The 16735-nt window shown below is 49.2% G+C and overlaps 1 protein-coding gene across 2 annotated transcripts; it reads left to right on the forward strand.

The window, feature by feature from the left end:
• The first annotated feature begins 1339 nt into the window (after positions 1-1339).
• RSAD1 (radical S-adenosyl methionine domain containing 1) lies at positions 1340-8743 on the forward strand. Of its 2 annotated transcripts, XM_012463523.3 has the most exons (10): positions 1340-1497; positions 2202-2335; positions 2444-2648; positions 4894-5259; positions 5456-5519; positions 6114-6261; positions 6478-6532; positions 7225-7328; positions 7521-7670; positions 7952-8033. In XM_012463523.3, the coding sequence occupies exons 1-9, from the start codon at positions 1363-1365 to the stop codon at positions 7636-7638; spliced, it is 1329 nt and encodes a 442-aa protein (XP_012318946.1). In that variant the 5' UTR covers positions 1340-1362; the 3' UTR covers positions 7639-7670; positions 7952-8033. The 2 variants fall into 2 exon arrangements, with proteins under 2 accessions (XP_012318946.1, XP_012318948.1); XM_012463525.3 differs by lacking the exon at positions 7521-7670 and having other exon boundaries at positions 1363-1497; positions 7952-8743.
• The last annotated feature ends 7992 nt before the right edge of the window (positions 8744-16735 follow it).

Genomic DNA, 16735 nt, shown 5'->3' on the forward strand with positions numbered 1-16735 from the left:
TGGGTTTTATACCCTGGGGCCATGTGACATGTTGGGCTGAAGTGCTGAAGGACATCCTTTTTCTAGGAGGACTGGAACAGAGCCTGGCTGTGCCGGCCAGTCCCTCCTTCCCTCAGGATGTTGCATTTTCTGCACACTCCAGTTATTATTATTATTATTTTTTGAGACGGAGTCTTGCTCTGTCGCCCAGGCTGGAGTGCAGTGGCACAATCTCTGCTGACTGCAACCTCCATCTCCAGGTTCAAATGATTCTCCTGCCTCAGCCTCCCGTGTAGCTGGGATTACAGGTGTCCTGTAACCACACCTGGCTAACTTTTTAATTTTTAGTAGAGACAGGGTTTCACCATGTTGCCCAGGGTGGTCTAGAACTTCTGATCTCAAGTAATCTGCCTGCCTCAGCCTCCCAAAGTGCTGGGATTACAGGCATCTACAGTTATTCTTGAGAATTATAAGCAAAAAAGGAGGGGAGAACCAGGTCAATTCAGGGCCACTGGGAGAACTGTCCTGCACCACCTGACTCTGAAGCCCATGATGTTTCCGCTTTGTGGGGCAGTTCTTCCGATGCCTGCTTCCCCAGGCCTTCCCCGGCGCTCTGTCTCTCCTGCACACACCATCTGACTCTCCTCCCAGCATGTACACCTCCCAATGCTTGGGTTGGCCTGACCCACAGCAGTCTACTCTCCCGGCCAAGCCAATTGCCCCTGGGATTTTCTGCTCCTCCAAGACCCAGCGCATTGCCCTGGTGGTGGCTCATGCCTGTAATCCTAGCTACTCTGGATCCTCAGGCAGGAGGATCGCTTGAGGCCAGGAGTTCAAGACCTCCCTCCCCTCCCCCAAATATTTTTAAATGAAATTAAAGATAGATCCAGCCCAAATGCCTCTTTTCCCCCACTGACTCCCACACTCTTGTAACAGATGACCTCACAACAGCACTGAGCGCACGGCTCTGGTGTCCAGCAGGCACGGTATTAATACGCCTTGCCTCTCTCCTGTCAGATTGCAATCTGGCTTTATGCACCTGGATGTCCTCAGCACGCAGTTCTGAGGCAGGTACATAAAATGTCAAGGAATTGACTGAACGAACTAAGAGCTCCTGGATGGGTCCGGGAACTCGCCCGGGTACAGGGTGCCAAAAGGCAGGCAAGCTCGTCCCACCGCCTGGGGAAGAACCGACAGGCGGCCGCTGTGAGCGCCCGGGAGCCCGGCAGGTGGCGCCGCAGCCCCGGGCCGGGCCCTCTCGGCGCGCGGTCACGCAGCTCCTCTTCCTTCCGCCACGGCGTCCCCAGGGTCCGGCTCCGCGCTCACCGTGGGCCCTGCACGCGTCTCCGGCTCGGGTCCCTGCCCCGCGCCGCGCTGGGCGCCATGGCGCTTCCCGGAGCCCGGGCCCAGGGCTGGGCGGCAGCAGCCAGAGCGGCCCAGAGGCGCCGCCGCATGGAGGGAGCGGGAGGGTCCCCGAGTCCTGACCCTGCGGGCCCGCGCGCGGCGCTTTACGTACACGTGAGTAGGGGGCGTGGAACGGGGCGGAGCCCGCGGTGTGTGGCCGCAGCCTTGGCCGTGACTGTGGCGTCGCTTTACGTACACGTGAGTGGGGGGCGGGGGACGGGACGGAGCCCGCGGTGTTTGGCCGCAGCCTTGGCCGTGACCATGGCGGTCCAAAACCCAGTTGGCGGCTTGTCACTCTATGAACCCGCCTGCCGTGTTTCCGTGCCCCCGTATGAGGTCTGGGATGGGACCCAGTGACCTGGCAGGGAAAAGCCTTGGTCCAGAAACCTGAAGCCTCTGCTACTCACCAGCTCGGTGACTTGGACCAAGTGGTTAAAATTTCCTAACAGTTTTCCTCTTAGCAAGACAAACTTTTTGTACAGAGCAATGGTCTGATTCGGTAGTTGGGAAAATAACTCAGGAAAATTGTATGAAAATTCTATGATCCCAGAAAGAGCTTGGGTTGAGTTCCTTCCTGATGTCTGCTGGTTGGAAGAGGCAGCGTAACAAAGGAGTGAGCCTCGGTTTTCTCACATTGAAGTGCTTATAATAACCCCAGTGCGACCTGTCTTGAGGAGTTGTGTGGCTTAGATGTCCTAGCTTCTGTGGAAGGACCTTAGAATGGGGGTGGGGATGGGGATGTGTGCGACTGAACCCTGGAAGTGACCAGGACAGCTCGGAGTCTCCTCTCACCTCGCACGTGCACTCACTGCCCCCAGTGGCCGTACTGCGAGAAGCGCTGCAGTTACTGCAACTTCAACAAGTACATCCCTCGCGGCGTGGAGGAGGCTGCCATGCAGAAGTGTCTGGTGACCGAAGCACAGACACTGCTGCGGCTCAGCGGGGTGCAACGGTGGGTAGTAGGGGCTGTTTTGGGAATTATTTGGAGGAGTGATGGGGGATAGGTGCAGGCATCCTAGAGGGCTCCCCCAGCTTTCATTTCTCCATCCTCTTTTTCCAGCGTGGAGTCTGTGTTCTTTGGTGGGGGGACCCCCAGTCTAGCCAGTCCGCACACAGTGGCTGCTGTCCTGGAGGCTGTGGCACAGACAGCCCACCTACCTGCAGACTCGGAAGTCACATTGGAGGCTAATCCCACTTCGGCTCCAGTCTCTAGGCTGGCGGAGTTCGGGGCAGCAGGGGTCAACAGGTTGTCCATAGGCCTCCAGGTAACCCATGGCACCTACCCCATCCCAGTACACCCCACCCTTTAGTGCTCTCTCCCCTTTGGTCACATTCATTCATTCAGCATTGATAGAGCTCCTTCTGGATGCCAGGGACACTGTAGGGCCTGGTGTGACACTTTTGTAACTCCTTATCTGCTGCTGTCATAGACCACAAACTTCATGAGAAAGGGATCAGACGTGGCTTTTTCTATTTCAAGCACACACCATAGTGCCTGGCATGTAGTAGGTGCTCAAAAAGGATTTGCCACATGACTGGAGACACGGGGGAGGCAGACATGTAACCAGATCATTGCAGCATGGTGAACGCCGCCTGTAAAGGGGGTCTCTGTAAAAGGCTTTCAGAGTACAGCCTGAAGGGAGCTCAGTCTGATGAAATCACTGAAACTTCCTGGAGGAGATAATGTTTGAATGAAGAGGAAGAGTCCCCCAGGTGGGGGCATGTGGTGGGGAATGACACAGGACATGGAAGAGCTTGGCATGTTTTAGGGGAGCTGTGAGTCATTCCTTGTGACTGGAGAGGCTGGAGACAAGGCTTCAAGGTAGAATCCAAAACCTTTGGTGCCTACTAAGAAGTTTGGGTTTTTTCCTAGTAGTGATAGGGAGCCATTGAAGGTTTTTAAGTAGGGAGAAACCTATTCCTCTCAGGTTGACCTCTGATATTTCCATAGGACTTCCGGGTTGTGGGTTTTGTTCTGATGGGATATACTGACGGAAACACATCATTTCTAAGATATACTTACCTCAAAATGCATATCTTGAATCTGATTGTGAGGAAACATCAGGTAATCCTAAATTAAGACACGTTTAAAAAATTATTGTGGTAAGAACAGATAGCATGAGATCTACCCACTTAACAGATTTTTAAATGTACAGCAGTGTTAACTTTAAGCAGTGTTGTGCAGCCGATCTCTAGAAATTCTTCATTTTAACAAACAACTGGCTTGTATTCTTAAAAAACGTCAATGTTATGAGAGACAAAGAAAGGCTGAGAATCTAAAGGAGAAAAGAGACTGCTGACTGCAAAATGTGGGCCCTGACTGGGGAGGAAGGGGGAAATTACTACAGTAGATGTTATTGGGACTATTAGCCAAATTTGAATATGACTATGGATTACGTAATGGTATTGTGTCAATGTTGCATTTCCTGAACTCTGTAATTGGATTGTGGTTATGTAAGAGAGTGTCCTTGTTCTTAGGAAATACACACTTAAGTATTTAGAGGTTAGGGAGTATAACATCTATAACTGCTATTCAATATAGTGGCCACTACCCACAGACTAGTAACATTTGCAATGTGATAAATTAAGTTTAATTCAGTTAAATTTAAATAACCACATGTGGGTACTACCTATCATATTGGACAGTACAGCTATAGAACATTTCCACCATTGCAGAAAGTTCTTTTGGACAGTGCTGGTTTATACCTTACTACTAAATGACTCAGCATAATAACATGTATGTTTAAAGAGACACAAATCTGGACAAATGTTGGTGAATCTAGATGAAGGTGTTTTTTATGATTTTCTTTCAAGTTTTCTGTAGGTTACAATTATTTAAAAATGAAAAGTAGGCCAGGCGCGGTGGCTCATGCCTGTAATCCCAGCACTTTGGAAGGTCGAGGTGGATGGAGCACCTGAAGTCTGGAGTTTGAGACCAGCCTGGCCAACATAGTGAAACCCTATCTCTACTAAAAATACAAAAAATTAGCCAGGCATGGTGGCAGGCGTCTGTAATCCCTGCCTCACCCAGCTACTTGGGAGGCTGAGGCAGGAGCATCGCTTGAACCCAGGGGGGCGGAGGTTGCAGCGTGCCAAGATCGTGCCATTGCACTCCAGCCTGGGCAACAAGAGCAAAACTCCATGTAAAAAAAAAAAAAAAGTTAAGTAAAGACTGTTGGATTTGGAGTCAGACAGCCCTAAATTCCAGGTCAAACTTTGCAACTATATGGCCTTGGGCAAGTTACTTAACACCTCTGAACCTCAGTTTTCTCATCCGTAAAATGGAACTGATATTGGAGGGTTACAAAGATTAAACACTGCATAAACGTGCTTGGCACATAGCGACCCTTCCGTGAACAGCAGCTCTTGGGCCAGCTTGACCTTCCCCCTCCCGTCTTCCAGCTGCCTGCCACATGCTGTGTTCTCCCTGTATCTGTGTCTACAGTGGGGTGGAGCGTTCTTGGCTGTTTCTGAGCTGCGGGTATGCTTATACCCACCCTCTTTTCCCAGTCCCTAGACGACACTGAGCTCCGGCTGCTGGGACGGACGCACTCGGCCAGCGATGCTCTGCGAACGCTGGCAGAGGCCAGGTGCCTCTTTCCCGGGCGCGTGTCCGTGGACTTGATGCTGGGGCTGCCGGCCCAGCAGGTGGGACCGTGGCTTGGGCAGCTGCAGGAACTGCTGCACCACTGTGACGACCACCTCTCCCTCTACCAGCTGTCCCTGGAGCGGGGCACCGCCCTCTTTGCCCAGGTACAGCAGGGTGCGCTTCCAGCCCCTGACCCGGAGCTCGCGGCTGAGATGTACCAGAGGGGCCGGGCCGTCCTTCGGGAGGCTGGCTTCCGCCAGTATGAGGTCTCCAACTTTGCCCGGAATGTGAGTCCTGGGGCTGATGGCTGGAGGTGGAGAATGGGCAGACTGCGGTGTTACCGGGGCGTTGTGACCTTCTGAAGAGAAGGATCCCGACTGGGCACTCTCAGACCTGAGATGGTGGGACATTCTAACCTGGGGCCCCTTCTGAGCAGAAACGGGCCCGCCCTCTTCACTCTGCACTATTTCCTCCTCCCCGCAGGGGGCGCTCAGTACCCACAATTGGACTTACTGGCAGTGTGGTCAGTACCTTGGCATTGGGCCTGGTGAGTCCCGTCAACTACAGAAAGGATGACTCAGGAGAGGAATGTCGTGGCTGTGTGAACTTGGACCACATTAACCTCTCCAGGCCCCTATTTTCTCATATGTAAAATGTGGCAAAAAGTAATACCTCCCTGTAGAACTGTGGAGCATAAATTATAAGGGGCTTGATGTCACGCCTAGCACTGCAGTTCTCAGCCTTTGGTGTGTGTGAGAACCTCCTAGAGGGCTTGTTAAAACCCAGGCTGCTGGGCCCCACCTCCAGAATTTGCAATTGGACAGGGCTGGAGATGAGCCTAAGAATTTACGTGTCGGCATTTTGGGATAGATGATAAAAAGAAAAAAAAGGGAGGGGGTGGTGTCACGTGCCTCTAATCCACACTACTTGGGAAGCTGAGGTGGGAAGAGCGCTTGAGCCCAGGGGTCCAAGACCAGCCTAGGCAGCATAGTGAGACCCGATCTCAAAGGAAAAACAAAAGGAAAAGAATTTACATTTCTAGCATGTTAGAGGCATTTGCTCCAGGGACCACATGATTTAAATCTAGTGAGCACATAGTATTAGCAGCTGTTAATGTGGGGGTGGGTGTTGATGTTGTCAGGGGCCCATGGGCGATTTATGCCCCAGGGGGCTGGAGGCCACACCCGGGAGGCTCGGATCCAGACACTGGAGCCTGACAACTGGATGAAGGAGGTGATGCAGTTTGGCCATGGCACCCGGAAGCGTGTGCCCCTGGGCGGGCTGGAGCTGTGAGCATCCAAGGGCACAGGTCTCCCCCAGGGCTCCCACTGCCCAGAACCACTTCCACCTGTACTTCTTTTATTTCCTGGCTTGCCCTGGCCCCTGCCCTGCCACATACTGCATGATCCCTGTTAGCCTCCTCTAAACGCATCCCAGAATAGAATGTGAAGAACGGAAGGAGCACAGGCCTCCTCTCCAAGACTCCTTGATGATTTTTCTTTGAGGCTGGAGGAAGTTTTGGCCCTGGGGCTACGCACTGATGTGGGGATCACTCACCAGGTAAGGAGTTGGGATTCTTGCACACCACTCCCTCCTAAGTCTTGCAGAATCAATTCCCCCTCCCTACCACCCCCCCTACACACACACACACATATACACCTCTAGTTCCTGTGGGATTGACAGCTAAAAGTGGGGCCTGGGTCTAGCTGAGGCCCGATGGGCAGAAGCAGTGGGCAGTGTGGTGCATAGCTAAGAATCCTAGACCAGGGCTGCAGAGACCCAAGTTCCAGGCCCCATTCTACTGCAGCCTTGGACACAAATCCTTCCACCTCTGTGAACCTCAGTTTTCTGAGCTGTGTGAAGCAATTGATAGATAAAGGGTTTCCAAATGTTCTAAAGAGGACTAAGACCTCTCATAGGAAGCACAGTAGATAATGATCAAGCAAACCCAGAGCTGCTCTGTATAAAGTCAGAGCCATAAAGCCCTGGCTGGGGGTGGCTGAGAGGGGAGGGAAGAGAGGGGGAATAGAGGAAAGCCTGACTTGGCTGGAAGATGGGTTCCAGCCTCAGTGGAATAGGCGTGAAGGTGCTCACCTCCCTGCTGTCCCAGTGGCCTGGTTCTGGTTTCATGCATGTCAGCTGCTGAAATCTCCATACTGGACTGGCCCCTCCCGCATCTCTCACCACCCCCCAGCCACATGGCCTGGAATAGCCAGACCAGTTCCCCACCTCTGACCCTCTGGCTTCCCCAGCACTGGGAGCAGTTTGAGCCCCAGCTGACCCTGTGGGACGTGTTTGGAGCGAACAAGGAGGTGCAGGAGCTGCTGGAGCGGGGCCTACTGCAGCTGGATCACAGGTGTGTTGGGGGTGCCGGGCAGAGGGGGCTGAGATATCCCAGGGAGCCCTGACTACAGCTTCACAGACCCAGAAGTAAGAAAGACTGACGGTTAAGGAGGGGCCTGTGGGTGCTGGGCACTTGGCCCTGGTGGGGGATGGACTTGAAATTGGTAAGATGAAGTAGTCACCTTTGGGCCTCTTGGTTTTCCAGGGGTCTTCGGTGTTCCTGGGAGGGTCTGGCTGTGCTGGACTCTCTCTTGCTGACCCTTCTGCCTCAGCTCCAAGAGGCCTGGCAGCAGAGAACCCCCTCCCCCATGCCAGTAGGATGACCAGATGTTCCTGTGTTCCAGGGTAACACCAGGTGGGCTTTAAGGGCTGGATTGGCCCTGCAGACATCTCTTCTCCGTTGTTGGGGGCTGTCTCTGCTCCATGTGGTCATTGCCCAGCCCTGGCATCCCCAGGGGAATAGCAGCAGTGAGGTAGATGGGAGGACATTTCTGGTCCGGGAGCTTGCATCCCATTCAGCATCTCCGGACTCTCAGGTCGGCATGTGTTCCATGACTGGGAGTTGCTTACCACCCACGTCAGCTTCTGTTTACCTTTTGGCATCAACGAATGAAGTGTTTGGAAATCTTTCTGCAGGCAGTTACCTCCCGAGGAGAAGCCTTCCTTACTTTGGAGTAAGGTCCTAAGACAGCTGGATGAATCGGGAAAACCATGTCCCTTCTAGGTATTATTAATATAAGCAGGAAGGATCTACTGTAGGAATGAAGTATTTATAAAACCATTGAAAGGGACAGAGAAGTGAAAATTGGAGAAAGCCAGCAGCAACTGTCAGAAATCAGCAACGCGCAGGAGGCACAGAAAACTCCTGCTGATGGTCTCAGCTTCCAGCAGCACAAAAGCAGATGATGTACAGGAAAACGCTCAGAAGATGCTACAGAACCTCATGCCTACTGCCTGCCGTGGCTGGAAAAGGAATCGTGGTTTCTAGAAGTGCCTCTCATTAGTGGACTTCAAAGCAAATCCTGGCTGGCAGGAAATGCTGAGGAATATAGTTCTTAGGCTTTAAGCCTCCACCATAAGGTTGAACACAGAAGGACTGTGTATGCTGGTGGATCCATGTGTGTCCAGCACAGCGACCTGCTGGACTCTGAGGACTGGGAAAGATCAGAGCAAGCCTTGCCTCTTATCTTTGGGCAACCGGAATATGTTTGGGGTGACAAGAGCCACACAGACTCTCCTGAGTCCCCTCTCCCACTCCCTTCCCCCTGTGTCTTTCACTTGCGAATGAAGGCGGGTGGAGTTGACCAGAGAAAGGGGAGAGAATTCGGGAAAGACCCAAAGTGTTTGTAATTCTTCTTTGTCCTTTTACCTACAGAAATGGTCACATGGTTCTACTTAAATAGCCTAATAAACACATCTGGAGCCTGCCTTGACTGTGGTCCTCTCATTTGTCTGAGCTCCTTCTTAGAGCCCGGAATCCTGATTTCAGGACTAGAAGCTTAGTCTAGGGTCCTTCCTCCACTCCCTACATTTTATTTTGAAAGATTTCAGACCTACAGAAAAGATGAAAGGATAGTTCAATGGAGACCTTATATTCTTTGTCTACTATGTATCTGGAAAGTCTGGAAATAGGCAAATTTTCATAATGCCATCAGGGACATCTTCAATCTATTGAAAAATATGATAGGCCAGACAGGGTGGCTCATGCCTGTAATCCCAGCACTTTGGGAGGCTGAGATGGGAGAATCACTTGAGCTGAAGAGTTTGAGACCAGCCTGGCAACATAGAAAAACTCTGTCTTTAAAAAAATTAAAAAGTAAAATGTTTCCAGACTCTGTGGGCACCCTATAGATTCATCAATTGTTAATTTTTGGCCACATTTACATCATCTTTAGATAGATATATGTGTATAATTTTTTTTTTTTTTTACTGAATAATTTAGAAGTTGTAGACATCAGGCTGGGCACGGTGGCTCATGCCTGTAATCCCAGCACTTAGGGAAACTGAGGTGGGCGGATCACTTGAGGTCAGGAGTTCAAGACCTGCCTAGCCAACATGGTGAAACCCCATCTCTACCAAAAAAATACAGAAGTCAGCTGGGCGTGATGGCATGCACCTGTACTCCCAGGTACCTGGGAGGCTTAGCAGGAGAATCACCTGAACCTGGGAGGCAGAGATTGACAGCGAGCTGAGATCATGCCACTGCACTCCAGTCGGGGCGACAGAGCAAGACTCCATCTCAAAATAAATGAATAAATTCATTAACCACATACAATCATTATAGATTATTTTAGTCTTTCTTAGAAAAGAGCTTTTCTTTTTTGGGGGGCTGATACTTTTTGGGAGGCGGGGACAGGGCCTTGCTGTGTCGCCGAAGTTGGAATGCCATGGCATGACCACAGCTCGCTGTAGTTGTGACCTCTCGGGTTCAAGTGAGCCTCCCACCTCAGCCTTCCAAGTAGCTGAGACTATAGGTGTACACCACCATGCCTGGATAATATTTTAATTTTTTGTAGAGATAGGGTCTCCCTATATTTCCCAGGCTGGTCTCAAACTCCTGGGCTCAAGTGGTCCTTCTGCCTCAGCTCCCAAAGTGCTGGGATACAGATGTGAGCCACTCTGCCCAGTGAAGGGCTGATACTCCTAACCTGGACTTGGTGCGTTGTCTGTGTGAGACAGAGGGAGTGGGAGGGGCATTTTCCTGGGAAGAGGCTCCGTAAGTTTCATACCGTATGTCACAGGGTACCATGATGCCAGAAGTAATCTAGTACCACTGCCACATGAGGCATGCTAAGCTCAGCCTCTAGCTGGGTGACTAAGGATGGGGCCTCCCCACCTCTCAGGTAGGCACGTGCACTTCCCATGTGCCCAGTGGGTGTGAATATCAGTCCTTCTTTGACCCTGTGATAACATGGTAAGTGTTACTACCTCTCCTTTATTCATGAAATATTGAGCAAGCACGAATGACGTGCCAGGGGCTGCACTGGGCATGCAGGGAGGAACAGGACCTGTCCTGGCCCTCGAGGAACTTGCTGCCAGGTTGATAGGTGTGTAAAGAGATAATTCCAGACTTGTCAGTCACAGTGTGCAGGCAGGTCATGGGAGCCAGGGGCACATTTGGTTCTGAGGGGCTAGGAGCAGGACAGGGGATACCATTTTCTTACCACCTCCATTGCCCCTGCTGCCCTGGAAAGCCTGGCCCTGGGGCAGCCTGTGGGGTGACCCGTGCTGCTTGGGGAGCTGCTTCCTGAGACTTCCCCTGATCTTGACATTCAAGAAGCAAGCACGGGGCCAAGGCAGATGCACCATCAGATAGCCTGGGACCACTCAGGTTTCTCCCCGCTGCCAGGGCTTGCGCCACCTGAGATATCCGGGCCTCCCTGCTGGGACACCTCATGAGACCTGTGCAGAGGAGCTGGGTGGGAGCCAGGGCCAAGTGGGGGTGGCACAGATCACCTTCTGTGACTCAGTCTGGTCTTACCCTCACCAGATGAATCAGAAGCTCCTGGAGGTGGAGCCCGGGAATCTAGTTTTTCAATGTTCGTACACGGCCCTAATGATCATTCCCTTTTGGGAACCCCTGTTTACAATCATTTCTTGCCTTCCATCCCAGGAGGCTGGAGCAGGAAGAAAGGGAGACATGGCTATTTCCAGTGTCCCATGACAAAGTGGGAAGAGGGTCCTTCATTTCACGCCCCAGCCCTTCCATGGCTCATCGTCAGGGGGCTTCTCCTCCCCCATTGTGGGACCTGGGTCATCTTTTCACCTGGCCTACATGGACACAAGTAAAGGGGGTGAACAACGCCCCTTGGTGATGAAGCTGGGGACGTACGTGTGGGTATGTGGTTGCAGCTTGAAGCACCAAACCTTCTGCCTGCAGGTAGAGCACTGATCATTTGAAAGCCCGTGAGCCACCCCTCCCCATTGCTGAGTAGTGTGAAGTAGACAGGACAGCTGTTTTTGTTTCCATTTTACAGACAGGCACACTCATAGAGGTTCCCTAACTTGACTCAAGTCCTATAGGCAGTAAGTAGAAGACCTGGCATAACACTTCTGGGCATCCAGAAGTTTCTGTCCCATCACTGTTTTATCCTTGTGGTAGGTCAAGGTCAAGTGGCTTGCCTCTTAAATTAGGCAAAGTCCAGACCTCTCAAATTTGGGGGTGGGGAGGGTGAGAGTCTCACTGTCCCCCAGGCTGGAGTGCAACGTTATGATCACAACTCACTGCAGCCTCAAACTCCTAGGCTCAAGTGATCCTCCCACATCAGCTCTCCAGCTCCTTGTAGCTGGCATCATGCCTGTGAGACCACTCACGTCTCCTCTTACCCCCTTCTGCGAAGAAAAGAACTTTAAATAATAGAATGAAATAACTTGTGTGGTAGATTGTATTACGTCCAAAGCGTTTGCTACCCTTCCTTGGCACGCACCTCACCTGAGGGCCTCGGGAGGATTATATGCCCCGGCCTTGTTGAGTCTGGAAGGGCCGTGAAACTTGCCTGGCACTGGTTGAAAGAGCCAGTGGCTGGTCCCTCAGCTGTCTGTTGCAGTGACCTGCAATGTCCACACGGAGACTGTTTTGTCAGCCCAGATCCCAGGGTGAAGAAGCTGGTCAGAGCAGCCAGCCACAGGAGATACGAACAGCAGAGAGAAAGGAACCTCTGCCGTTGTAGACCAGTAGGCTTTCCGGTTGTTGCTGCGCCATAATTGAGACTAAACTACCTGATTCAGTTTGTAATCCCACCATTCAAAGATTAGACATTGTTAAGATTCTGGCATATATCTTAGCAGAAATTCTGATATACAAATGAATGTATTTAGATACACAATCTTACAAAAATGGGATAGTATACGTCTTACTTTGGAGCTTTCTTGTCTTATCTAACATGCAGTGAGTGTCTTTCCATGGTAAATTTATATCTATATCCAGTTTTTCAGTGTTGGGATCACAGCATGTCTCCATTGTTACTAACACATGGTTATGCCAAAAAATGTAGTTTTCCCAGTTACTTTTCTTTTCTTTCTTTCTTTCTTTCTTTCTTTTTTTTTTAGACATCTCTGTCACCCAGGCTAGAGTGGAGTGCAGTGCACAGTCACAGCCCACTGCAGCCTCAACCTCCTGGGCTCAAGCAGTCTTCCCACCTTAGCCTCATGAGTAGCTGGAACCATCACGCCAAGCTAATTTTTGAAGTTTTTGTAGAGACAGGTTTCTGCCATGTGACCCAGGTTGCTTTTGAACTCCTGAGCTCAAGCAATCCTCCTGCCTTTGCCTCCCAAAGTGCTGGGATCACTGGGGTTACAGGTCTGAGCCACCACACTCAGCCTCCAGTTCCTTTTTTTTTCTTTCTTTTTTTAAGACAGAGTAGTGCAATGGTGCGATCTTGGCTCACTGCAACCTCTGCCCCCCAGGTTCAAACAATTCAACATCAACCTCCCAGGCTCAAGTGATCTCCCACCTCAGTTCTCCACCCCTTTGTAGCTCATACTACAGATGCACACCACCACGCCCAGCTAATTTTTAATTTTTTTTTTCTTTGAGACGGAGTATGACTCTGTCACCCAGGCTGTAGTGCAGTGGCACAATCTCGGCTCACTGCAACCTCTGCCTCCCAGGTTCAAGTGATTCTCCTGCCTCAGCCTCCTCAGTAGCTGGGACTACAGGCATGCACCACCACTCCCAGCTACTTTTTGTATTTTTAGTAGAGACAGGGTTTCACCATGTTGGTCAGGCTTGTACTGACCTCGTGATCCACCTGCCTCAGGCTCCCAAAGTGCTGGGATTACAGGCATGAGCCACCATACCTGGCTAATTTTTAAATTTTTTACAGAGATGCAGTCTCACTATGTTGCCCAGGCTGGTCTTGAACTCCTGGCTTCAAGTGATCCACCCACCTCAGTATCCCAAAATGTTGGGATCACAGGCATGAGCCACTGTGCCCAGCTTAATTTTTGATAAATATAAACTCTTTAAGTTATTGCTTTTATATATATACACTCTGTGATGAACATGTTATGTAAATATTTTTATACACTGGTTTGATCATTTTCTTAAGTTTAGGATAAATCCCAAAAAGTGGATTTGCTGACTCTGAGGATTTGCACATCCTTTGTTTGGATACACAATGCCAAACTATCCTCCAGGAAGCCTGCCCAGTTCACACTCTTGCCAGCCTGCTAGTGCTCTTTTCTCTACAGCTTCATCAATAGCAAGCGTGATCAATTTTTCTAGATGATTCCAACTTGAAAAGATTTTTTTTTTTTTTTTTTTTGAGATGGAGTCTCGCTCTGTCCCCCTGGCTGGAATGCAGTGGCTCAATCTCAGCTCACTGCAACCTCTGCCTCTTGGATTCAAGTGATTCTCTTGCCTCACACTTCTGAGTAGCTGGGACTACAGGTGCACGCCACCATGCCTGGCTAATTTTTTTTTTTTTTTTTTAGTAGTAGAGATGGGGTTTCGACATGTTGGCCAGGCTGGTCCGGAACTCCTGACCTCAGGTGATCTGCCCATCTCAGCCTCCCAAAGTGCTGGGATTACAGGCGTGAGCCACCACGCCCAGCCTGAAGAGCATTCTTGATTCTAGCTTTATCATCAGTACTGCCTTGGCAACTGTTTGGTTCATCTGATTATCACTGCCAAGTCAGAAAGCAAAGGGAATACAACCTCTGGGACCATCTAGGTAGAAGACTGAGCTGGAACTCAGTCTAATTTCCATGTCTTGTACATTACCTCTGAGTTCCTCTGACTCAGACGTCCCCCTCCTGGGAGAATTCCAGATCTCCCTTTTATCTTTCTCTCCCTGCTGGCCCTTCTCCCTGAGGGGACTTTTGAAGCCAATTTTAAAATTATTATTATGAAACAACAAAATAGAAATATTGGACAGAATTCTAAACGAAAAAGAAAAAAGGATCAGCTGAAATCAGTGGTCCCAACAAATTACATCGTTTTCATTTGCCTGTGTTCCCTTCCAGTCCTAGTCTAAATGCATGCCATATTTTTACCCAGATGTGACCCTGGCCCAGATCTAATTTTGCATTCTGCCCCTTTAAGTTCTCATTGCCGTAAGCAGTTTTCCACATTGCTACATGGTCATCATCTTATTCTAATTGTTGCGCAATGTTCCAATGAGTGAATAATTTAATCACCATTACCCTAATGTAAGTCACTTACATGGTTGCTCAGTTTCCCTACAATAAATACTGCTGTAGTGCATGTTTTTTGTGGATATGGCTTCTTCCTTCATTTGAATTATTTCCTCAGGTCAATTCTCAAGAGTGAGATAGGTCAAAAGGTATGAAGGCTTTAATGATTCAGGGCATGAGAACTGGAACAGTGTTTTCCAAAGGGTTTTTCTTTTGTTTATTTTCCTGCTCAAAAGTTAATACATGCTATCTTTCAACCATCCAGAAGAAAGCAAAAATTCTACTACCCAGAAATTACCACTACTAACATTTGGCCAACCATCCCTTCAGGCATCTCTGGGTATACATATCCATCTATATGTATAATCTGCATAGATATACATAAAGATGTAGACATAAAAATAATTTTCACAAAAGTGATCACATCCCCATGCCAGTTTTGCAACCTGTTTTTTTACTCAACAACATGTCCTGGGTTTTTCTCATTGGTTCTGCCACCACCAGTGCCTAGGTGGTAGCAAAATGTAGTACAGCAATAGCTGTAAGCCACGCGCCGCACCAAGAATTCTATGTACAGTAGCTCATTTCAGCTCTGCAAGAACCCAGTGAGATAAGTTCTATTATCGTCATGCCCATTTTACAAATGCGGAAACAGGCTCAGAGAAATTGACGGCACAGGGTCACAGAGCTAGGGAGTGGTGGGGCTGGCACTCAAAACAGACACTTACACAAGTAATACTCGAACACATTTCTATTGTAAAAGATAAAAATAATAAATGCAAGCAAGACCATAGCATAGAAACTAAGGCGTGAAATTTGCATTTACACTTCCACAGAGGTTTGGTGTGTGTATCAGTTAAGTTTAGGTTCAATTGCATATAACAGAAAACCAAAATAGCATAGGCTTAAACGAGATAGGATTTATTTTTCTTCCCATAAAAGAAGTCTGGACCTCGAATTTCAGGGCTAGCATGGTGGGCTCATGCTCATTAGTCATGAAGAGCCCATTTTCAGTTTATGGCTTCATCCCTAAGCTCTCCACGTGGACTAATATTGTCCCTGGAGCTCCAGCCATCATGCCTGCATTCCAGGCAGCAAGGAGCAGGCTGGAGGGGCAATGCCATGGTTTTTCCCAGTTGAATCAGCCCCTTTCTAAAGAGCTTTCCCTAAAGCCCCCCCTACCGTATGATATCTCTTTGTTTCTTTAAAAAAATATGTTTTTTTGAGATGGAGTCTCACTCTGTTACCCAGGCTGGAGTGCAGTGGCATGATCTTGGTTCACTGCAACCTCCGCCTCCTGGTTCAAGCGATTCTTCTGCCTCAGCCTCCCAAATAGCTGGGACTACAGACGTGAGCCACCATGCTCAGCTAATTTCTGTATTTTTAGTAGAGACAAGGTTTCACCATGTTGGTTGGCCAGACTGGTCTCGAACTCTTGATCTCAGGTGATCTGCTCACCTCAGCCTCCAAATTGCTGGGGGTATAGGCGTGAGCCACTGTGCCTGGCCTGGTATCACTTTATTTCTAACTGGCCACCCTTATCCATAGGGAGGCTGTGCAGTGTAGTTTTTAAACTGAGCATTTTGCAGCTTCTCCACCCCCTGTTCCCCCATAATACAAGTGCTTGGTTAATTTTTTTTAAGGGGGAAAGAACAGATATTCAGAGAAAATTAGACAATTCTGCCACCATGTATATCCTTCCCAATCCTTTCCTATAAATTTAAATATGTATACATTGTGAAAGCTGATTGTACAAATTGGGTCATTCTTGCCATACTCAACTAAATCAGAGTCAAATGTGTTGGGGAAAAAGCACCTGGGGCACATAACATCGCTCCAAGGAGTAAATTTCCCACAAGCCTGGCTGCTGAAACTGCCTATTGTAACCTGAAACTAGTTTTATCTAGTGGCTATTGAAACAACCTGCTGAGACTCTAAGAATAGCTTTACCTACCACCTTCACTCACCAATCAGCACTTGCCAGCTACCCCAAACCTTCCTAGCACCAATGAACTGTCTTTAAAAACAAGTCTCCTTTTCGTAAAACCCCCAAACATCTCTTTGTTCTTTGGCTGTACCAGAGACCACCCAGTCTGTGTGTATGCCCCAAATTGCAATTGTTGCTTCCAAAATAAAATGTTAGAGATTCATCGCTCCATTTTTATTTTGACTTTGACAATGTGTACATATATAATAATATAGTTTTCATTTACATTTTAAAGCCTTACTGACCAAATTAAACATTCTCCATTAAGTATTTGTTTACTAATTGTGTTGTATGCA

The sequence above is a fragment of the Aotus nancymaae genome, unplaced genomic scaffold (assembly GCF_030222135.1).
Source record: "Aotus nancymaae isolate 86718 unplaced genomic scaffold, 86718_ANA_hifiasm-v0.15.2.pri h1tg000072l, whole genome shotgun sequence".
NCBI lineage: Eukaryota > Metazoa > Chordata > Mammalia > Primates > Aotidae > Aotus > Aotus nancymaae.